At 39.8% G+C, this 16,872-nt stretch overlaps 1 protein-coding gene across 2 annotated transcripts in view; it reads left to right on the top strand.

Annotated features, from left to right (window-relative positions):
• Positions 1-3,096: 3,096 nt before the first annotated feature.
• Positions 3,097-16,872, top strand: part of NCAM2 (neural cell adhesion molecule 2) — a 280,251-nt gene continuing 266,475 nt past the window's right edge. For both annotated transcript variants that reach the window (XM_061366718.1, XM_061366719.1), the window contains exon 1: positions 3,097-3,279. In XM_061366718.1, the coding sequence (XP_061222702.1) occupies positions 3,228-3,279 (52 nt within the window). In that variant the 5' untranslated portion in view covers positions 3,097-3,227. The remainder of the gene's footprint in view (positions 3,280-16,872) is intronic.

The following is a 16,872-nucleotide window of genomic DNA, read 5'->3' on the forward strand; positions in this document are numbered from 1 at the left end:
TGTCGGGCTTCCCCAATGGTAAACAGCACACTCTAAAGAAAACTGCTATTATCCAAAGAATGGCAAATACTTGAGCTGTGTTGTTTGATTACTGTTTTACAGTGCTTTCAAATGCTCATCTTTTGGTTCACAATGTAGAATCATAAACATGAGGAGTCATACAGAGAGCAGAAAAGCTGAGCACTTTTCCCACACCTTTCTAATCTCTGTTTGCATGACCTCAGTGTGATACGATGCTGTGGTTCACTACAATATACTTTTTACAGATCTTTCTTCCATGACAAACAAGTTTTTCTGCTTCATAAGCAGCAGAAGCAATGAAGCCCTGCATATTTCTTACTTTCTCCCCTCCTCTCCCTCCCTCCACTTCATGGTCTTAGGAGGGGTAGATATACCTTTTAGGTGGTGTATGTGACAAGAGTACTTAGAGCCACATGTCTACCAATGCACGAACCAGGGGCTGCCTCTTCCTTCAGTGACATCTCTGCATTTTACCATAGCACTACAAGAATGTAGTTATATTCTAGATTTATATCCATCTTCTGTTCTATATCCATTGCTTCAGAGAGGCAAAGAGCGTGTTCCTTTTCTCCTTGAGAAGCTAGACTAAAACCAGATTTCTTCAAGTCCTGTACCACTATGGCATGGACAGCCTGCACTGTGGGCTTTGCTGACTGCTGCAGACAAGTAACTAGGCAGATTTCTCGGGACAAGGAATCCTGTTTGCAAGCAAAGCACCCTCATGCCTTCTCAAAGAAGCAAGGCCACTGGTGAAATTCTCATCATATTTAGTATTTAAAACCAGTAAGATTGGGATAGTAGCATTCCTTGTTATGCTTCATTCCTGTGAAGGAAGATACCTCCCACTAGCTTCCATACTGTGTCTTGGTGGAGCATCTGCTTTACGTGGATTTAAATCTTTGCATCCACACTTCTCAAAGTGCTTCTCTACTGCTTTTGGCCCTTAACTAAAGCAGGTTATAACAGATGTTAAGGTCTGAGCACAACTTATTTCATTTATTAATACTATTTTGATTTTTCTTTATTTATTCCACTTTTGCTGGACAGTAATGCTTTAAATGCAATAGAAAAAAAAAAGACAAATTTGGCATCCTACCCACTTCATTATGAAGGTTTCTTACTTTTTGCCCATTAAGATTTCTATTTCTTTTTCTGTTAAGGTTTTTATCTAATATTTGCTTTCATCATTTTTCTGTATTAATCTCTTAATGATGTCTATTTCTGTAGCTGGGTAGTGGGGCTGACGGATTCTTTCTACCTGGGAAAACTCCTTCAACAAAATACTTCCTTCTGCTGTGCTTTCCTGAATGTGCTCTAGAGGCGCCAGCCAAGTTTCTGCCATTAGGCACCTCTTTTGACAGTCAAGAGCGGAATGGCTCCTAAAGAGAAACCCAGTTCTCAACTAAAAGGCTTTGCCGATGCTGCCATACTTTGGATTGCCAAAACTGCATGAGGAATAATGGTTCCACTCCCATTTATACATACACAAAAATGAATCTATTAATTTTATACTAGGTTACAAAAACCTTCAGGTTCAAGAGCAGGGCCACGTGGTCTGTAGCTGAGCAATAAGGTTCTGATTTATGTGATGTGGATTAACCAACCAGCAGCAGAAAGCTCTCACTTTCCCCTCTGCCAGCATTTTCTGCACATGTTCCCAAGTGTCCTAAAACGTCATCTTCCAGTTTTATCATCAATCTTGCCAATCCAAGCAAGATCTGACTACATAACTTCTTCCTCCTATATTTCATGATTTTGTAAGATTACTGTGCAGCAAAACTCAAGCTGAGATACCAACCATGTAATTTGCATTAGCTTTCAGCACAGGCACCCCTTGTCTCCCTCCTCCTCCCCGAAACCCAAATTGTGTGGGGGAAAAAAAAAATTTGTAAAAATTAGTAGGGATGTTTTAATTTGATCTTTTAGTAACTACTATCACTGCTGCTTCACATTAAAATAAATCCACCTCAATCTCCTTCCTTGTATCATACAGATGTAAGGTCAGAAACTCATAGAAGCTTCTTTGGAGACTACAGCTTCATAAACACCCCCTCATAAACACCACCCTGCAAAACAAGACCCTCTTCAAAGTCGAGCTGGACAAACCCCCACCTCTTTATCACCGGCTTGTTGCTTTTTTGTTTGTTTGTTTTAGAGAGTTTTTTGGTTTAGGTGGGTATTTTTGCCTCTTTTTTTTTGTTTGCTTGTTCTGTTTTGCGTGTGTGTATGTGTGGGGGGGGGGGATTGGGGGGGTGTTTAGTTTTGGGGTTTTTTTCTCACGAAGCAAGATCTTCGGTGAGAGGGCACCAAGGCACCGAAAAGGTAAGTAATTTATCTTTTGTCGGTTTTATTTCATCGTAAAAAGCAGAGGTATTTTTCCCCTCTCTGCTAACAGCAAAGGTAAAAACTACCCAATCCCCGAGTTTCCAGACACCCAAACCAATAGGTACAAGCCCAACGTGGCCAGTCACAGACGCACCCGCTTCCCACCGACGCTGCGGTATTGTACCAACGAGGGAGGCGCGGGGCAACGCTAGGGCCGCGCGTGCATCCCCCGCGCAACCTCCGCCCCTGCGCTCCGTTCCGCTCGGCTCCGCTTCCGCGCACCGATGTCTTCCGGCAGCGGGCGACAGGCCCCTCGATGTGCCCCGCTGGCGCGCACGCCCGAAGCGCCGCTCTCGGCTCTCCATGCCCAGGAGAGCTGTGGCTTCTCGGTAGGATTCTCCCATCGATCCGACTCTCCCTTTAGACTGTCTCCCCTCAGGCGACGGTGAGGGAAAACAGGCTCCGCAGGGCCGCGGTCGCAAGGCAGGGAAATTGTTTCTTCTCCCCAATTACCCCGGGTGCTGCCAGCGGGTGAGGATGGATAGATGGACGAATGTAGGGACCCTTCGTGCCCGCTGCCGCCTCTCAGCGCAGCGGAGGAATTCATCGGCACTATCGCTCTCTCCACGGTTGCGGTGCGGCCCTGCGTGCGGTGCGGCCCTGCGTGCGGCGCGGACGGATACGCGCGGGCCGCCGTGTGCCCGCCCCCTGCGCGGCGGTCGCTGCCTCCCAGATATAGTGCGGCACGGGGAGGCGGTGGCAGGCATTCGGTGAGCGGTGCTCCGCGGGTGCGGAGTGGCTGGGTGGACGGCAGCGGGGGTTTGCCTGGTCTGGTTGAGCACCTCCAACTTGGAACTGTCCACCGGTGCGAGCTCCTGAACATGAGCCTCCTGCCTCTTTACCTGCTCGGATTGCTTCTCAGTAGCGGGCAAGGTAGGAGCGGGGCTGCCTGGTTTTGTTTCTAATTTAATTGTTATTCTTGCCTGTACTGTCCGCTCGCTCAAATTAACATAGAACCAGTAAAGAAATGGAGAAAAAATAAAGCAGTGTTTGACCCTGGCGCCGAATTAAAAGGGGTGTAAAACTTGCTTCATAGCTTCCGCCTTCACCTTCCCCCCTTTTTTTAAGTCTTCAAGAGGTATCATTTATGTGGAAAAAAACCCAAAAGGCAAGCTAGAAGGTGCTAAGTGCACTTGGCTGTTTTGCATGGGGTTTCGTCTTTTTGGGGGGTGGTAAATGTGGGAGGGAGATGAAACGATTTAAAATACATATATATCTGCCAGGGATCGTGCTTTAAAATACGCTTCTGCCTAAGGGGAAGGCAGCGTGGGCTTCGCTTTTAGAGCCGGAGAGAAGTGCTGTCGGCGGAGGCAGTAAGCCTTCCGACCTGAATGAAGTCTGCCTGGGGGGTTGGTGTCTCCTTTTCTGAAGCCCGTTCCTCTCGCTCTGCGGGGGACACAGAGTCCGCCGGCCCGGGGGACTGGGGTTGGTGGCGGTGGCACCAGCACAACCGCGGACGTCTGCGCGGAAGCGGAGAGTTTGTGAGATGAATTAGCGCGGCGAGGGCAGGTGTGTGCGGAGACGGGCGCGCTGAGGTTACGCCTCTGGGCGCGGTTCTGCTTTTGCATATGTATGTGCATGTGTAGGGGCGTACATAACAGGGCTTTGTAAAATATGGGGGTTGTGTTGTAGCTGATATATTTTGTTCGTGGCTTTTTTTTTTTTGGTGTGTGTGTGCTGTGAAATATTTATTTAATTATTCTGGATGTCGCCGGTGTGGTCACTTGAGGATTTGTGCTACTTTAGGGGACGGGGCGGGGAAGGGCTTCCGAGCGCGGCGTGGCTCGGCGCGGGTGCCTCAGGGTGAGCAATTACCGTTGGGGCAAGTTTCTGCCGCTTGTTCGTAGCGGAACCGTGCTGTCAGTGCCTCCTGCGTGGCGCCAGCCCGCCGCGAGGTGCCCAAGGCGCTGCGCTGCTCGCACCTGAGGGGCTGTTTGGGGCGGTTTTATGGGAGGGGAAAAACCCCACCAATCCTCCAACCCTCCCGGGTGTCCGCGGAGGGAGCGGCGGGGACCGTCCCTCGGCCCCTGGTGCCGCTGCCTTGCAGCAGGGGGCGGCAGAGCTCCACGGCGGCCGCCGGTGCGCGGGCAGTGCCCGGCGCCGGGACGGGCCGCGAGCGCCGGGGTCGGGCAAGAGCAGGGAGCCGCGGGTACCCCTGCTTCCGAGCGCCAGGGCTGGATGCCGCGCCCTGAGCCTGCACCGGGTCATGTATGGGAGAAGCTAGATCTGTTGCACTTGAGAAAAGGGGCGGGTGAGGGGGGGCGTTGTGTCTGGAGGTATTAAGACCACAGCTCTGAAGGTCTTCAGTGCAGTTATCGCTGAGCCTTAATACCACACAAACATTTTCTCTCGGTGATAAGTAGCAAAGAGCCACCAGATGCTCTCAATTTATATAGAAATGCTTCTGTGTGTTTGCCACCTCAGGCTGAGCTCTGGAGGTCTCCTGGTTAGCAGCGATTCGGAAACAGTCCGGAGGCTTTTCAACATAGCCAGCACCGGGATGGCAAAGGAGGAGAGGAGAACCAGAAAGCCTCCTTTGCATTGATCTACCTAGGTGTGATGTGTGTAGAGATGTGGTATGTGGTGCCTATAACGGAGGAATGGTAGCAAGCTAGTTTGTGAAGTGCAATTACTGCAGTGTAGGAGGATTACATACATAGTTTTGGTATTTTACTATCAGAGATGCCAGGAAATAAATAACGGAGTGAAATTCTAAATACTGCTAAGCTGAGATTTAAAAAAATACAGGGGGATAGCTATGGGGGTAGATGGAAAGAAGGCGAGAAAAGCTGAATATGTCTAATAATGATCATAATTTATATTAGTCTAAATTTTGAAAAAGCATTTATTTTTATTTTTCAAATAAAGGAAGTGTGATGTGTTGGTGAGGGGAAGAGTAAGGTTTTTGAACTGGCTGCAGAAATAACAGGAACATGCTTCCTCAGCCTACAGAAGGGGATAGTAAATGGGAGTAGAAAAAAAAATCTGTGGAAAGTTGCCATTCAGGGTACTGTGGGAGAAGGAAATTCTTCAGTGCTGCTTGCTTTTTTTTTTTTTGTTTTTAATTTTTATTTTAAGAAGCATCACTGTGGTGAGGGATTTATTGTGCATCTTTTATTTTTTTGACACTTCCTTTAAGTAATTGAGAATTTCTTGAAGTGATTAAAAGAATTTGAAAGGCTATTCCAAAAGCTCTTGGGATTTATCCTTTGGGAATGCAGTGGTGGGGAACATATCATCAACTAAAGGTTCTGGTGCTTGGGGGGGAGGGGTGTTCATTTGTTTGTTTGTTTTTAAGACACCCAATGTTATCTGATTATTGAATAATGATTATAACTTTTTTGATGTTCATAGAGAGGAATGTGGATGGTTAAGAAAAAGTAACTAGGTTTGGATTGTTTGCTTTGGAGATATTAAAGTCTTAGGTTAAGGATTTATATTTCTAAGAATACAGCTGCGGTAGATTTTATGAAGAGAGACTGAACTTCTTTTTCTTTGGGAAGTACTGGTGTTAAAAGACTGGAAAGAGGGAACTTCAGTGTGCTTGTTCTGTTCTAGCAAATCAGAATTTTGAAAACCAGTAGCAGACAGCAGTCCCTTCCCCCAGACGCATAAAGTTAAGAGCTTAAGTGTCATAATTATTTTCTGTGTCTGGGTTTTCTCTCTCCTAATTTCATCACAAGGGGAGAGGTTTAACTGGAAGTGTTATTACGGTAAAACAAAAGGATTTTGTTGTTTGGTTTTTTTTTTTTGTTAACCTTTGAAAGCTGTACAGAAAATTCATCCAGACTAAAAGGACCAGATTTAATTAGCTCTGCTTTAATAAATAAGTGAAACAAAACACACCCCCACACTCCCAAACCAACAAAATAGTCTACTCCACTCTGTAAACCTGCTTTTTAACATATGTAGTGATGGAAGATGAAGCTTCATTGGTTTTTACCAGTGTCTGGGGAGACCGACTTAAAGTGGATAAAATGGACATCTTCCCAGATTGCAAAACCCTATTTCTTTTATCATAGTATGCATTTTTTGAGGTTAGCAAAATTTTAAGGTGCAGTACAAAATGTCTTGCTGTAGAGTTTAATCTGTTTTGTGCTTATCCAGGAGATTCATAGGAGTGAGTACTTAGTCATTGTGCTGTAAGTTTCCTCTTTGCACTGCAGTGATACTGAGTTTTTGTTTTTGTTATTTTTTTTTCCTGAAGAGTTCCTCTTTACAAGTGCTTATAGGGGACTGTTTGTTAATAAGGAACATCCCCCGAAAGAGATGCCAGCATGTGCATCTTATTCACACAGTCACTTTCTAGAATCCTGCTTCTTTATGCTTTTTGTGTGGGGAGTCCTGGAAATTCTGAATTTCTTAAATCAATCAGTTTGTCTGCTGGATTAAGTGGAACTAATAATTTACTCCAGTTGTATACCGGAATCTGGAGCATATCCTGGGACTTCAGTTAACCATTGTTTTCTGATACAAGTTGGTTTATACAACTGCATTAAGATTAAAATACATTTACAATAAATCTAATACCTTCTCTTCTCCTTTTCACCATTCAAAAGAGAAGGAAAAAAATTAAGAAGTAATGTTTGATTTGCTTTTTGATGTGCTTCAGGTGAGGATGAGAATCAAAAATCTTCCTGAAAATAAACCTCGACTGATGAGGGGTTGTAAGAGGTTTGCTTTAGAATGGATTGTTGAGAAATGTATAGAGTTTTGTTTCATGCACCCCTGTACAAAATGGAGTTAGAAATATTTTTGTTTGAAGTAGCTCTACATCGTGAAATATATGGAAAATAAAGTCATAGAGATAAAGCTTGAAAGTCTTCTCTAAGGTACTGAATAGCGTAATTTTGACTTTGTCTTCTTTTAAAGCATAGCTAATATATTTGTTTAGGCAACTAATTATTTTTATCTATGAGAATGTTATTGGAGTGTTATGACTGATTTGTGTATGTTCTCCCTTTCATAGCCACCTTCTTCAATAGTGTTTTGGGAACAAATGTATTTGTTTGCCCTTTCACTGACCTTTTTCTTGGGGGCAGCTTTCCCAAGTGATTAATGTTTTAGTTACTGATGTTCTTCCAATTTACTGCAGTAATTCGCCTGTTGCCTTTAGCACATGCCATTTCAGTTCTCAGTACAGGAAAGATATGGACCTGTTGGAGGAGGTCCAGGTGAGTGCCACAGAATGATTATGGGGATGGAGCATCTCTCCTGTGAGGAAAGGCTGAGAAAGCTGGGCTTGTTCATCCTGGAGAAGGGAATGCAATAAGATCAGGGAGACCTTATTGTGGCCTTTCAGTCCTTAAAAGGAGACTATGAGAAAGATGGGGAGAGACTTTTTAATAAGGCCTGTTGCAACAGGCCGAGGGGTGATGGGCTTAAACTAAAAGAGGGGAGATTCAGGCTGGAGGCAGGGAAAAAATTCTTCACAATGAGCATTGTAAAATACTGGCAGGGTTTGCCCAGACACATGGTGGATGCCTCATCCCTGGAGGCATACGAGGCCAGGCTAGATGTGGTTCTGGGCAACCTGATCTAGTTTGAGACGTGCCTGCTTGTTGCAGGGGGGCTGGACTAGACGACCTTTGGTCCCTTCCAACTCAATCTATTCTGTGATTCTATGAATTGAGTCAAGTTAATAAGGCGTTCTGGGGAACATGTGGTTTACCTACACTGTAATCTCTGTCTGTGGGCTGAAAGTCCATTAGTGAGAGTGGATAGAGACTTCTCTAGATAAAGAATCTGGATAATAACTGATATGCATACTTTAAACAGTTTATAACTAATTGATGGCATATGGTTTTATTTGGGAGGGGTTTTTTTAGCACCCATTTGTTTTATAAAAGAAGGGCAGTATACTTGATGAAGCATATCCTAAGCCTTTACATGTCACAGGTAATTTCATTTTAATTTTTTTTTAATCAGCCTCTCTTGAAATTCAGAAATGGGAGAGACATGAGAGAACTTAATGGATATAGTGATGTATTCAAATTTGAAAGCAGCTTGCAGTTATTTGAAGAGTCTGGGTATGCCCATCTTCAGTAACATAATTCTGTGTTGTTTCACAAAATCTCTCAATGGCTTTTGTAGCTCAGTTTCTCTTAAAGGATATCAGGGAAATGAAAAGAGTTAATATAAAATAGCAAGATATTCTTCAGATGTATTGTATTTATACTGTAACATCTTCAATGGGGCATCTGCAAGCATCAGGATACAAGCTTCTTATTTTTGCTATATGGCTGAATTTTTATATTAGTTGCTATCATTTGATGACATTGTTAAGTGGAGAAGACGTTTTCTGATTTGCTTTGCTATGGATGCACTCAGAATCTACCCATTAATTTATTGAATGAAAGGAATAAAAGAACATAAACAGGGGGAGTCATCTATCTGGCTACAAGTATTTGTGGTAACAGCTTATGATATAAAAGTATTTTGTACTGGAAAAGAAATACTTTAAAAAGTTACTTAAAGTATATGTGGAAAGGAAATGAAGAATACATACAAGTCTACTTTTAGGAAACCTTGTTTAGCAAGACTTCTAAGTCTTTGAATAACGTGCATTTGAGTAGCTCCATGAAAGCACTGTTGGCTGAACTAATCCAGAGGCTGGCATGTGAAACTGGAGTCAGTTGACTTCAGTAGGATTTGGCAGTGTGGGGTATGGGAAAATATCTCTTAAAATTGCAGGAAGTAAACAGCTTTCATTTTTGAAATGGCATGAGATAGGACAATACTATCCATATATGCTGCTTCTATAATTTAAGGAATTCTGAGTAACAGAAAATTTTGCTTTGATCTAGGTTTTGATGCATGCATGCATTAATGACATGACACAGGAATAATGACTTGAACTACAGTTATAAAGGAAGACTACTGCAGAATGAGATCTCTATAATGTAGCTATTAAATATGAAGATGACTGACCATTGTGGCCAAACTCTACTGACTTTAGTCAGAGGATTTCTATTGACTTGAGTTAGTGTTTCCGTGAGAAAGAAATAGGTCCGGTTCTTTAAAAGCAGTTATTTTACTGTCTCAAATTAATTTGGGAAGGAGGTAGACAGTGAAGAAAATTCATTATGTGGTTTATGCCTATTTATGAATATTGCTACCATTAAAAAGAAAAAAAAAAAGTACCCCAAACCAACAAACCCAAACACCTCCTGAAATGTTTTACCTGTTACCTGCTCCTTTTAGAAAAAGAAAAAAGAACAGTTGTTTGGTTTCATCTGTTCTTTCATATGATACACACCAGCTTCTCATTTGCCACCAGGTTCCATGGTAGATATATTATTTGACATAGCCAGTTTGTGGATGGTCAACATCCAGATAAAACTTGAGAAGCAACATTAAGTACTATGGGGATTTAGTCATCTTCTTTATTGGTCCTGCCTATCATTACTGAAATAAATTTCCTCTTATACAAGTCCTATGCAAATTCCTTCAAGAGCTAGCTTTCCATAAAGAGCATAAAGCATTGACGTGTTAATTTATGTTTATTTAAGATGTAGGGGCTCTTTTCTAGGAAAAATGGAGAGGGGAGTAGAAGTTTGCCCAGTTTTCTTGTCCTGCCTAATTTTTTATTGTGACTTTAGAAGGATACATTATTCTTATTTAGTGTTCTAATTACCTAACTAGCACTGCTAAAAAGCAGACCAAGGTTGATGAATAGCTTCATGATCAAGCAAAATTCAAAGTAATACGTGATATACCTGTAGCATATGAATAACTTATTAGGGATGAATAAAAATTCCCTTTTCAAAATTACATTTCCAGCTAGCTAATATTAAATGGATTATTTACATTGCAGTTGTAGCCTAGGTAACGATGCCAGTTGTTTGACTGGCTATGACCTGAAATTCATACTTTCAATTAACATATGAAATTCATAGAAGAAGTTGCTGTGCTCATTGCTTTGTCCAAGAGGTGCCATTTGGAGCATACTTTGAATACAGTTTAAAAATAAAATCATTGCCATCAATTTTCTTGCTACTAAAACACATTGCACTATATTCAGTTAAGCTGCAAGCAATTTCAAACACATTAACTTCATGGACCTTTGTACTGCAGGTGTACTTGGCTTGTATGAAGTCAGGTCTTTACTTAAAATACTGAAGAAAGAGACATAAAGCAGCATATGGAAATCCTCATGGCATGCATCACAGGCATGAACAGGTAGGGAGAGGTAATTCTGTCTCTTAATGCGGGTAGTTTTCTGTACCTATCACATAAAATTTTCTTCCTACTAATAGGAAAGTTGTAATAAAAACTGCAGTATTACTATGTCAATATTATGTCACTTTGTTATCTTAATTAGTCAAAGCAAAATAAAGATCCAGGGTTTTGGGAAGAGGGTAGAAAAGGGGGATGTAAGTATACTGAATATCAGTTAACAGGAATAACATAACATCTTTAAAGTTCTTGAACATCTCATACTTGTAAACTAACATGCTTTGAGATCAGAACAAAGATCGATGTGCTCCAGTGACCTTGATCCAATGGAGACTCAAGACAGGAGTCATAAAGGAACAGAATAAATACAAAATGAGAAGAGTGTGGTACTTCTGTCAGTGCACTCTACGGTGTTCAGGGATATGTCAGGTTACATCTGTGTGATCTTCCTAAATAATCTTGGCAGATCTTTGCTGTGTGAATTTGTTCGTGTATCTGTCAATACTTTGACCTACTTGGTTCACTGTGTCATCAACTGAAGGGAAAAATGTGGAAAGAAGCCTGAAAAAAAAAAAATAAACTTCGGGCCCTTAGTTGCTGTATTGTAAGTTGGGGAGTACTATTGTTCCCTTCCTCAACATTTTGATGGCATCCAGAATTGTATGTACTGAAGAGAAGCTGCCCATCTCTTGTGTGTCAGGCTCCAAACTACATTACAGTTATGGACTTTCCATCAATTTTTTCACATTTCTTGTTTTGTTTGTTGCTTCTTTCCTAGCATTTTTTAATACTTTATTTATTTTCCTGGCTTTTTGAAATGGAAATCTTAATTTAACAAATGGTGATGTGAAGTGCTCAAATGTTAAACTGATCTGCATCAGGCCAACTGTACAAAAAAAAAAAAAAAACAAAAACCACCAAACCCCTAAAGAAAAACAAACAAACAAAAAAACCAAACCCAAAACACCTCCTTATTCATAAGTATCTCTTTTGCTCTGTTATCAGCGTTTGAAATTCTGACTTACAAGGGAGCAGTTACCCTGGTAAAGTGAAAACTGAGAGAGATTTGATTGCTGGGAAGGCAACTCCCAGGTTTGAACATATAGAGACTGCAGAGGTACTTGAAAGGAAAGCATGATATATGAGTAAATGGATGTAAACTGGTTACAAAAAACCCTTCAGGATAGAAACTAATTTCTGTCTGTAAAAGAAGTGAATCTGGAGCATTACAGGAGAGAGAGGAGTGTGGTTATTCTTAAGATGGTTCTTTATTAATTTATGAAAGTATTACATTTAATGGGTCCCTCAAATGTCCCAGGAGATCCCTTCAAGTGATGTGCTTTTAAGACATTCTTCATATAAAGGTTCTCAGACATGGATAAAAAATAATTTTCAAATTGCTGAATGATGATTTCTAGAAAATAGAATTGAGGGGTTCTCATCTATTAATAGGTGTTAGATCAGAACCCTTCCAATCTCTAACCTACTGTGATACTGTGATACTGTGATAACAGATCTTGCTACTTAATGCAGTAAGAATTCCTAAGTTTTCTTTGGTACCTGTTGCAAGTCTGCTGGTGTTGTTAGATGTCGTCTGTACATGTAAAGAGAAAAAAATTCTACAGTTTTTTTTTCCTGGAAAAACTAAAAAAAAAAAAAAAAAGAAAAATTTAGATGGTGGTGTCAAACATTTTTTACATTTTTTTTGTTAACATAAGAAAAATCTTACTCTACTGAAAGTAGACTAAAACTATTAGAAAATGCAGCCTTAAATTGTTTATTTGCATATATAATAATAATTACAAAGACAAAAAATGTACAATGAAACATTGTTTTTTGCTAATCGCCTCTATGATTTTTGTATGACATGCATATTTCAAAATAGGTTTGGTTTTGTTGCTTTCAGCTTGCTTTTTGTTCGTGAATTATGATTTTGTAAATCTTACCTGACATTTGACATTCAAGAAGAATTATAGCCAACTGGGAATTACTATCAGTAATAAATACAATAATTAATGGGCTCCTGTGCTTCCTGTGTTGAGGAATAATATCTCTCCTTAGGTACATGAAAAACCAAGTATTGACTTTTTCCAGTGAAGGCTGTCCATGGTATAATATGAATTATTATACCATATACCATATTATAAACTGTCTCTAGCCTGTATAGTTTAAGAAAATCATGTTGTGAGAGAGGAGTTCTGCTGACAGAACTGAGCACACCCTGCAGCCATGGAACTCCCACTGAAGTTGACAGGATGCTTGTGTGCCAAGAGTACTGTTTCAGGGGTTGTACTGATGGCAGCTTTCAGGGTCTGATTGAAGCTTTCAGGAGGTGTGTGAGTCCCATGTGAGTATATGTGAATTTCTATTTAGCAAAGAACACAAAATAAAGCTATAACTTCATGTGTATTTAAGTAGTGGGCATGTTTATAAAGTACTGCTGAAAAAGTGTGGTGCTAATCCAACAGAACTAAGAACTAAAGGGATGTTCTGTTGTGCCAGGTTCAATTCAAGATAGTATGAGACAAAAAGGATATTTTTCTCTGGTTTCTTTTTATTTATTTATTTTTTTTTTTTTTTTGGTAATAAAACCAAAGGTATTTGTAAGCTACTGATTTCATAACCTCCCTCTGGAATCTATGAGAAAGTTGAGCTTTGCATGATTAATCATTATAGTCACTTAGTTGTTGCAGCCCACATTATAGCTGTGTTGGAGAGTTTAACATTCAGTATAAAAATGAATAATTTGGTTTTGTGTTTTTGAGAGTTTCGATTTACTTGCTGGCTTTGGTTTGTGCCTTTTGTGATGCTAGTCAAAATTGTTCCGTATTCAGGTTGTGCCTGTAGGACTGTATGTGTAGTGTCAGAGTGATCAGATGTTAAATGAATTTGTGCCAGTTTATGGCAGTTCCACACATTGGGTTCAACAGCTTTAGCATTTAGTTGAAATAATCCTCCCCAGCACTTTTGCATTACATTTGGATTATGCAGCCTGTTTACATATAGAATTTATGCTGCTGGGTTTGAGAGCTTTCTCATAGGTGGTATTTTCTATGCAGTTATCCTCAACTCATGGTAGACTTATTCTGATTTTACCATTCTTACAAGTAAACTTACACATTTTTTTAGTGTCACAGTAAGTAGTTTCAGTTCTGATTTGCTTACATGATGCTAATGTTAAAATGTATTTTGATCTTCTATTCACTTTTTTCTCTGTCATTTGCGAATATTAATATTGATCAAAATATTTTCCTAGGTGTATTCTAAAACTCCAGGAATCACCTGTTTGATTCAGTGCAGCCCTTTATGTGTCACAGTCTGATAGTTTGTTGTTGGGTTTTTTTTTTGTTTGCTTGTGTTTTTTCGTAGGTACAAGAGTGGACAATTTGTCTGCTGTATACAAGAGCAGATCTGGCTGGGGGAAAAATAGTTACTTGTAGAAAATGTTGATGAAAATAAATATACTTATCCATGAATTGTTTATTTTGCATTTTTGGCTATCAGGATCTCATTTAAAAGACAAACAAAAAACCCACCCAACCACCCAGAGCCAAGCAAAACCAAGAAGTACTCCTTTTCAAGAGTCATTTTGCTCCTAGATGGAGTTCTGATATCTGTTCTTCCATGTTCTTTCTAATCTAGGGATGGCAACTGTAGCCATTGAGTGGACTGAAAAATTAAAAGAAGAGACTTGGTAATCGTGTCAATATTATAACAATTATTCTAAATAAATCTTATTTGATTTCTTGTTATTAGCAAATGTTACTGTTGCTTTAATGCATCTTCAGTCTGTTTGTAACTTTTCCAGGCCATGAAGCTCACTTAATACAGTCCTGAAAGTTTTCTAGGTAGTCTTTGTTTCACCCCAATCAAAGTTAGCCTCGGTGAAAAAGCTTTTTCTGTTTGTAACTACACTGGATCTATTACATGTGACCTACAGGTATTAAAGAAGTAATATCTCTGCCAACCTATAGAACAATCTGTTTTCTTCAGTGATGTTCTATTTTTACTTATGAAAATAGCATAATGAATTGTTTTAAATACATTTATGAACGTTTGATCAGAAAAAAGTGTTGTAATGTTGGGGGAGAGAAAAGGGAAATGCATGCAGCAAGAAGGAGAGAATACCTGATATTTGTTAAAGGTGCATGTTTTCCTCTAAGAGGAGACACTTCTTTCCTTATTTGTTTGGGGTTCTTTTTTTTTTGTTTGGGTTTTTTAATTTGTTGCCTGTTTAAAAAAAATAACATTCTGTTTTCATAGTCCAGATGTGATTTGAAGCATCACACAAATTTTCATGATGTTTCTGAAAGATTTTATTCTTAACACTGGAAGACAAGCTGTACTTAGAGTTATCTTCTGCATGACAGGCTTTTTGTGTTTAGGGCTGAGTTGTTTTTTTTGTCATAAGAACACTGAAGACGAACAAAGGTCAGTTGGACTGTTTCCTGGAGATAGATACGCATTAAGAGCCATGTTTGCAGATATCATGACATACTGTGTGGTGTCATTTTCTGTTAACATCTAGTTCAATTCGTTTTACCTACTATAGGCTGTTAGGCAACCTTGATCACTTCCCTGCAAATAAATTATCATAAGGTTTCTAAGTGTTGGGAAGAGGTAATTCGGCATTCTCACAAGTGTTTGTTAGATTCATAAAAACATAGAATAGCTCCACTTTTCATCTTTCCCTTGAACTGCAGCCACAGTTGCAAATACATGTTCCAAGTTTATTTTGCTTATCAATTCAGTTTTAAAAGTAATATCTTAAAATTCTGTTACCTGAAGTTTTTCTGAAATTCAGTCCTAAAAATAGGTGTAAATCTGTGACAAAGAATTACTAAACCAGCAAAAATGAGAATACAAGCTTCTCTAAGCAGTTGGGGGGAGGAGGGGGAGGGAGAAGAAAAAATGCACAGTGAAGTAAAAGCTACTTTTCACAGTAAGACAGTTTTATAGACTACAAACATTTGTATTATCAGTCTGAGTTTAATTGTTCATGGCATATATTTGTGTAAGGCTTCATTCCTAACTATGTAAAGAAGTGTGTTTAATTTCCTTTAGTCTTCACTTTATAAAAATACTTCTGAGTTCCTTCTGTCTTACAAGAATTAAAAGTGAGAGTGGAAACAGTTAACCTTCTCAGACTGGTGGAGTTAATGCTATGCTTTGCCCTACATCCGTTTGGCAGAATTTTTCTCTTCTCTACCACTGTTTCCATTCACTTGCATCAAGCAATGTAAGTGCATTATTGCGACTGAATTTTTGAGGTATGATGTTAGGGAGGTAAATATTTATGTGGTAAGATTTTTCATTCCAGTGTCTTACATTTGATAATGCAGATGGTCAGTTTACTACCTCGCAATAAAAAGGGCTCATTCAACTGAAAAATGAAGTACGTCATTTGCTGGTAATCACAAGAAACCCTTCTTCTTTTCAGAATACAGTATAATGTTTTAAAAACTGTTTTAAAAATATATGTTCATTCATTGTCATAGATATTGACATAAAGAAATCTATTATCATAATTGACAGAAATAGTGTCTTTCTCAGCTGAAGAAAGCTAAATAAGGATGGAAACTTTCTGGATTTTAGTTTAGAAAGATCACTGTCTTTTTCTGTTTTCTCTTGTGTTTTCCACAATTATCTGTTCAGGATTGCTGATGAAATCTAAAACTGCTTCTGTATACTTGTCTTTGATATGTATGCTGCTCAGTATCAATAGCATACTGAGGAATTGTCAGTGTGAAATGTACCAATCCTCACAACACCTCCAGCCTCACTATTGAAAAATAAAGGGATTAAGCTAGCAGGTATGCCCACTTATTCTCTTCTAGGCAGGTTCAAACTCTACTTGTGTATGCTCCCAGTTAACTGAAGACAAACTAGCCCCACATCAAAACCTGAAACTGCCATTCCTGTGACAGTGCTTGAAGAAACTGTTGTTACGGCTTATTAATGTTAGTATACTGTTGCGATAATTACAGATACACAAATTGCCATTAGGTTGCATCTGGCCAACTTAGAGCGTTGCATCTGCCTGCCAAAGATTGTGCTGATGTGCCCACAGCAAGATAAAGGCAGGATGGAGCAAAGATCTTCGAGTTAAAGAAAACCTAAACCAGTAAAAATAGCACAACATCATCCTCGTGGCAGAGTGCCTGTTCCTGTCAGGAAGAGAACTGGAGGAAGACCTCTGACTCCTAGTTACTAGTTTCATTTCCCATAGGTTGTGGCCATGTTGACATAATGCATATTGCTTCCAGACCTAAGGTGTTTCTGCGTCAT

Source organism: Neopsephotus bourkii, unplaced genomic scaffold, assembly GCF_033783945.1.
Source record: "Neopsephotus bourkii isolate Nb327-2 ecotype Australia unplaced genomic scaffold, CSIRO-AGI_Nbou_v1 NB_1350, whole genome shotgun sequence".
Taxonomy (NCBI): Eukaryota; Metazoa; Chordata; class Aves; order Psittaciformes; family Psittacidae; genus Neopsephotus; species Neopsephotus bourkii.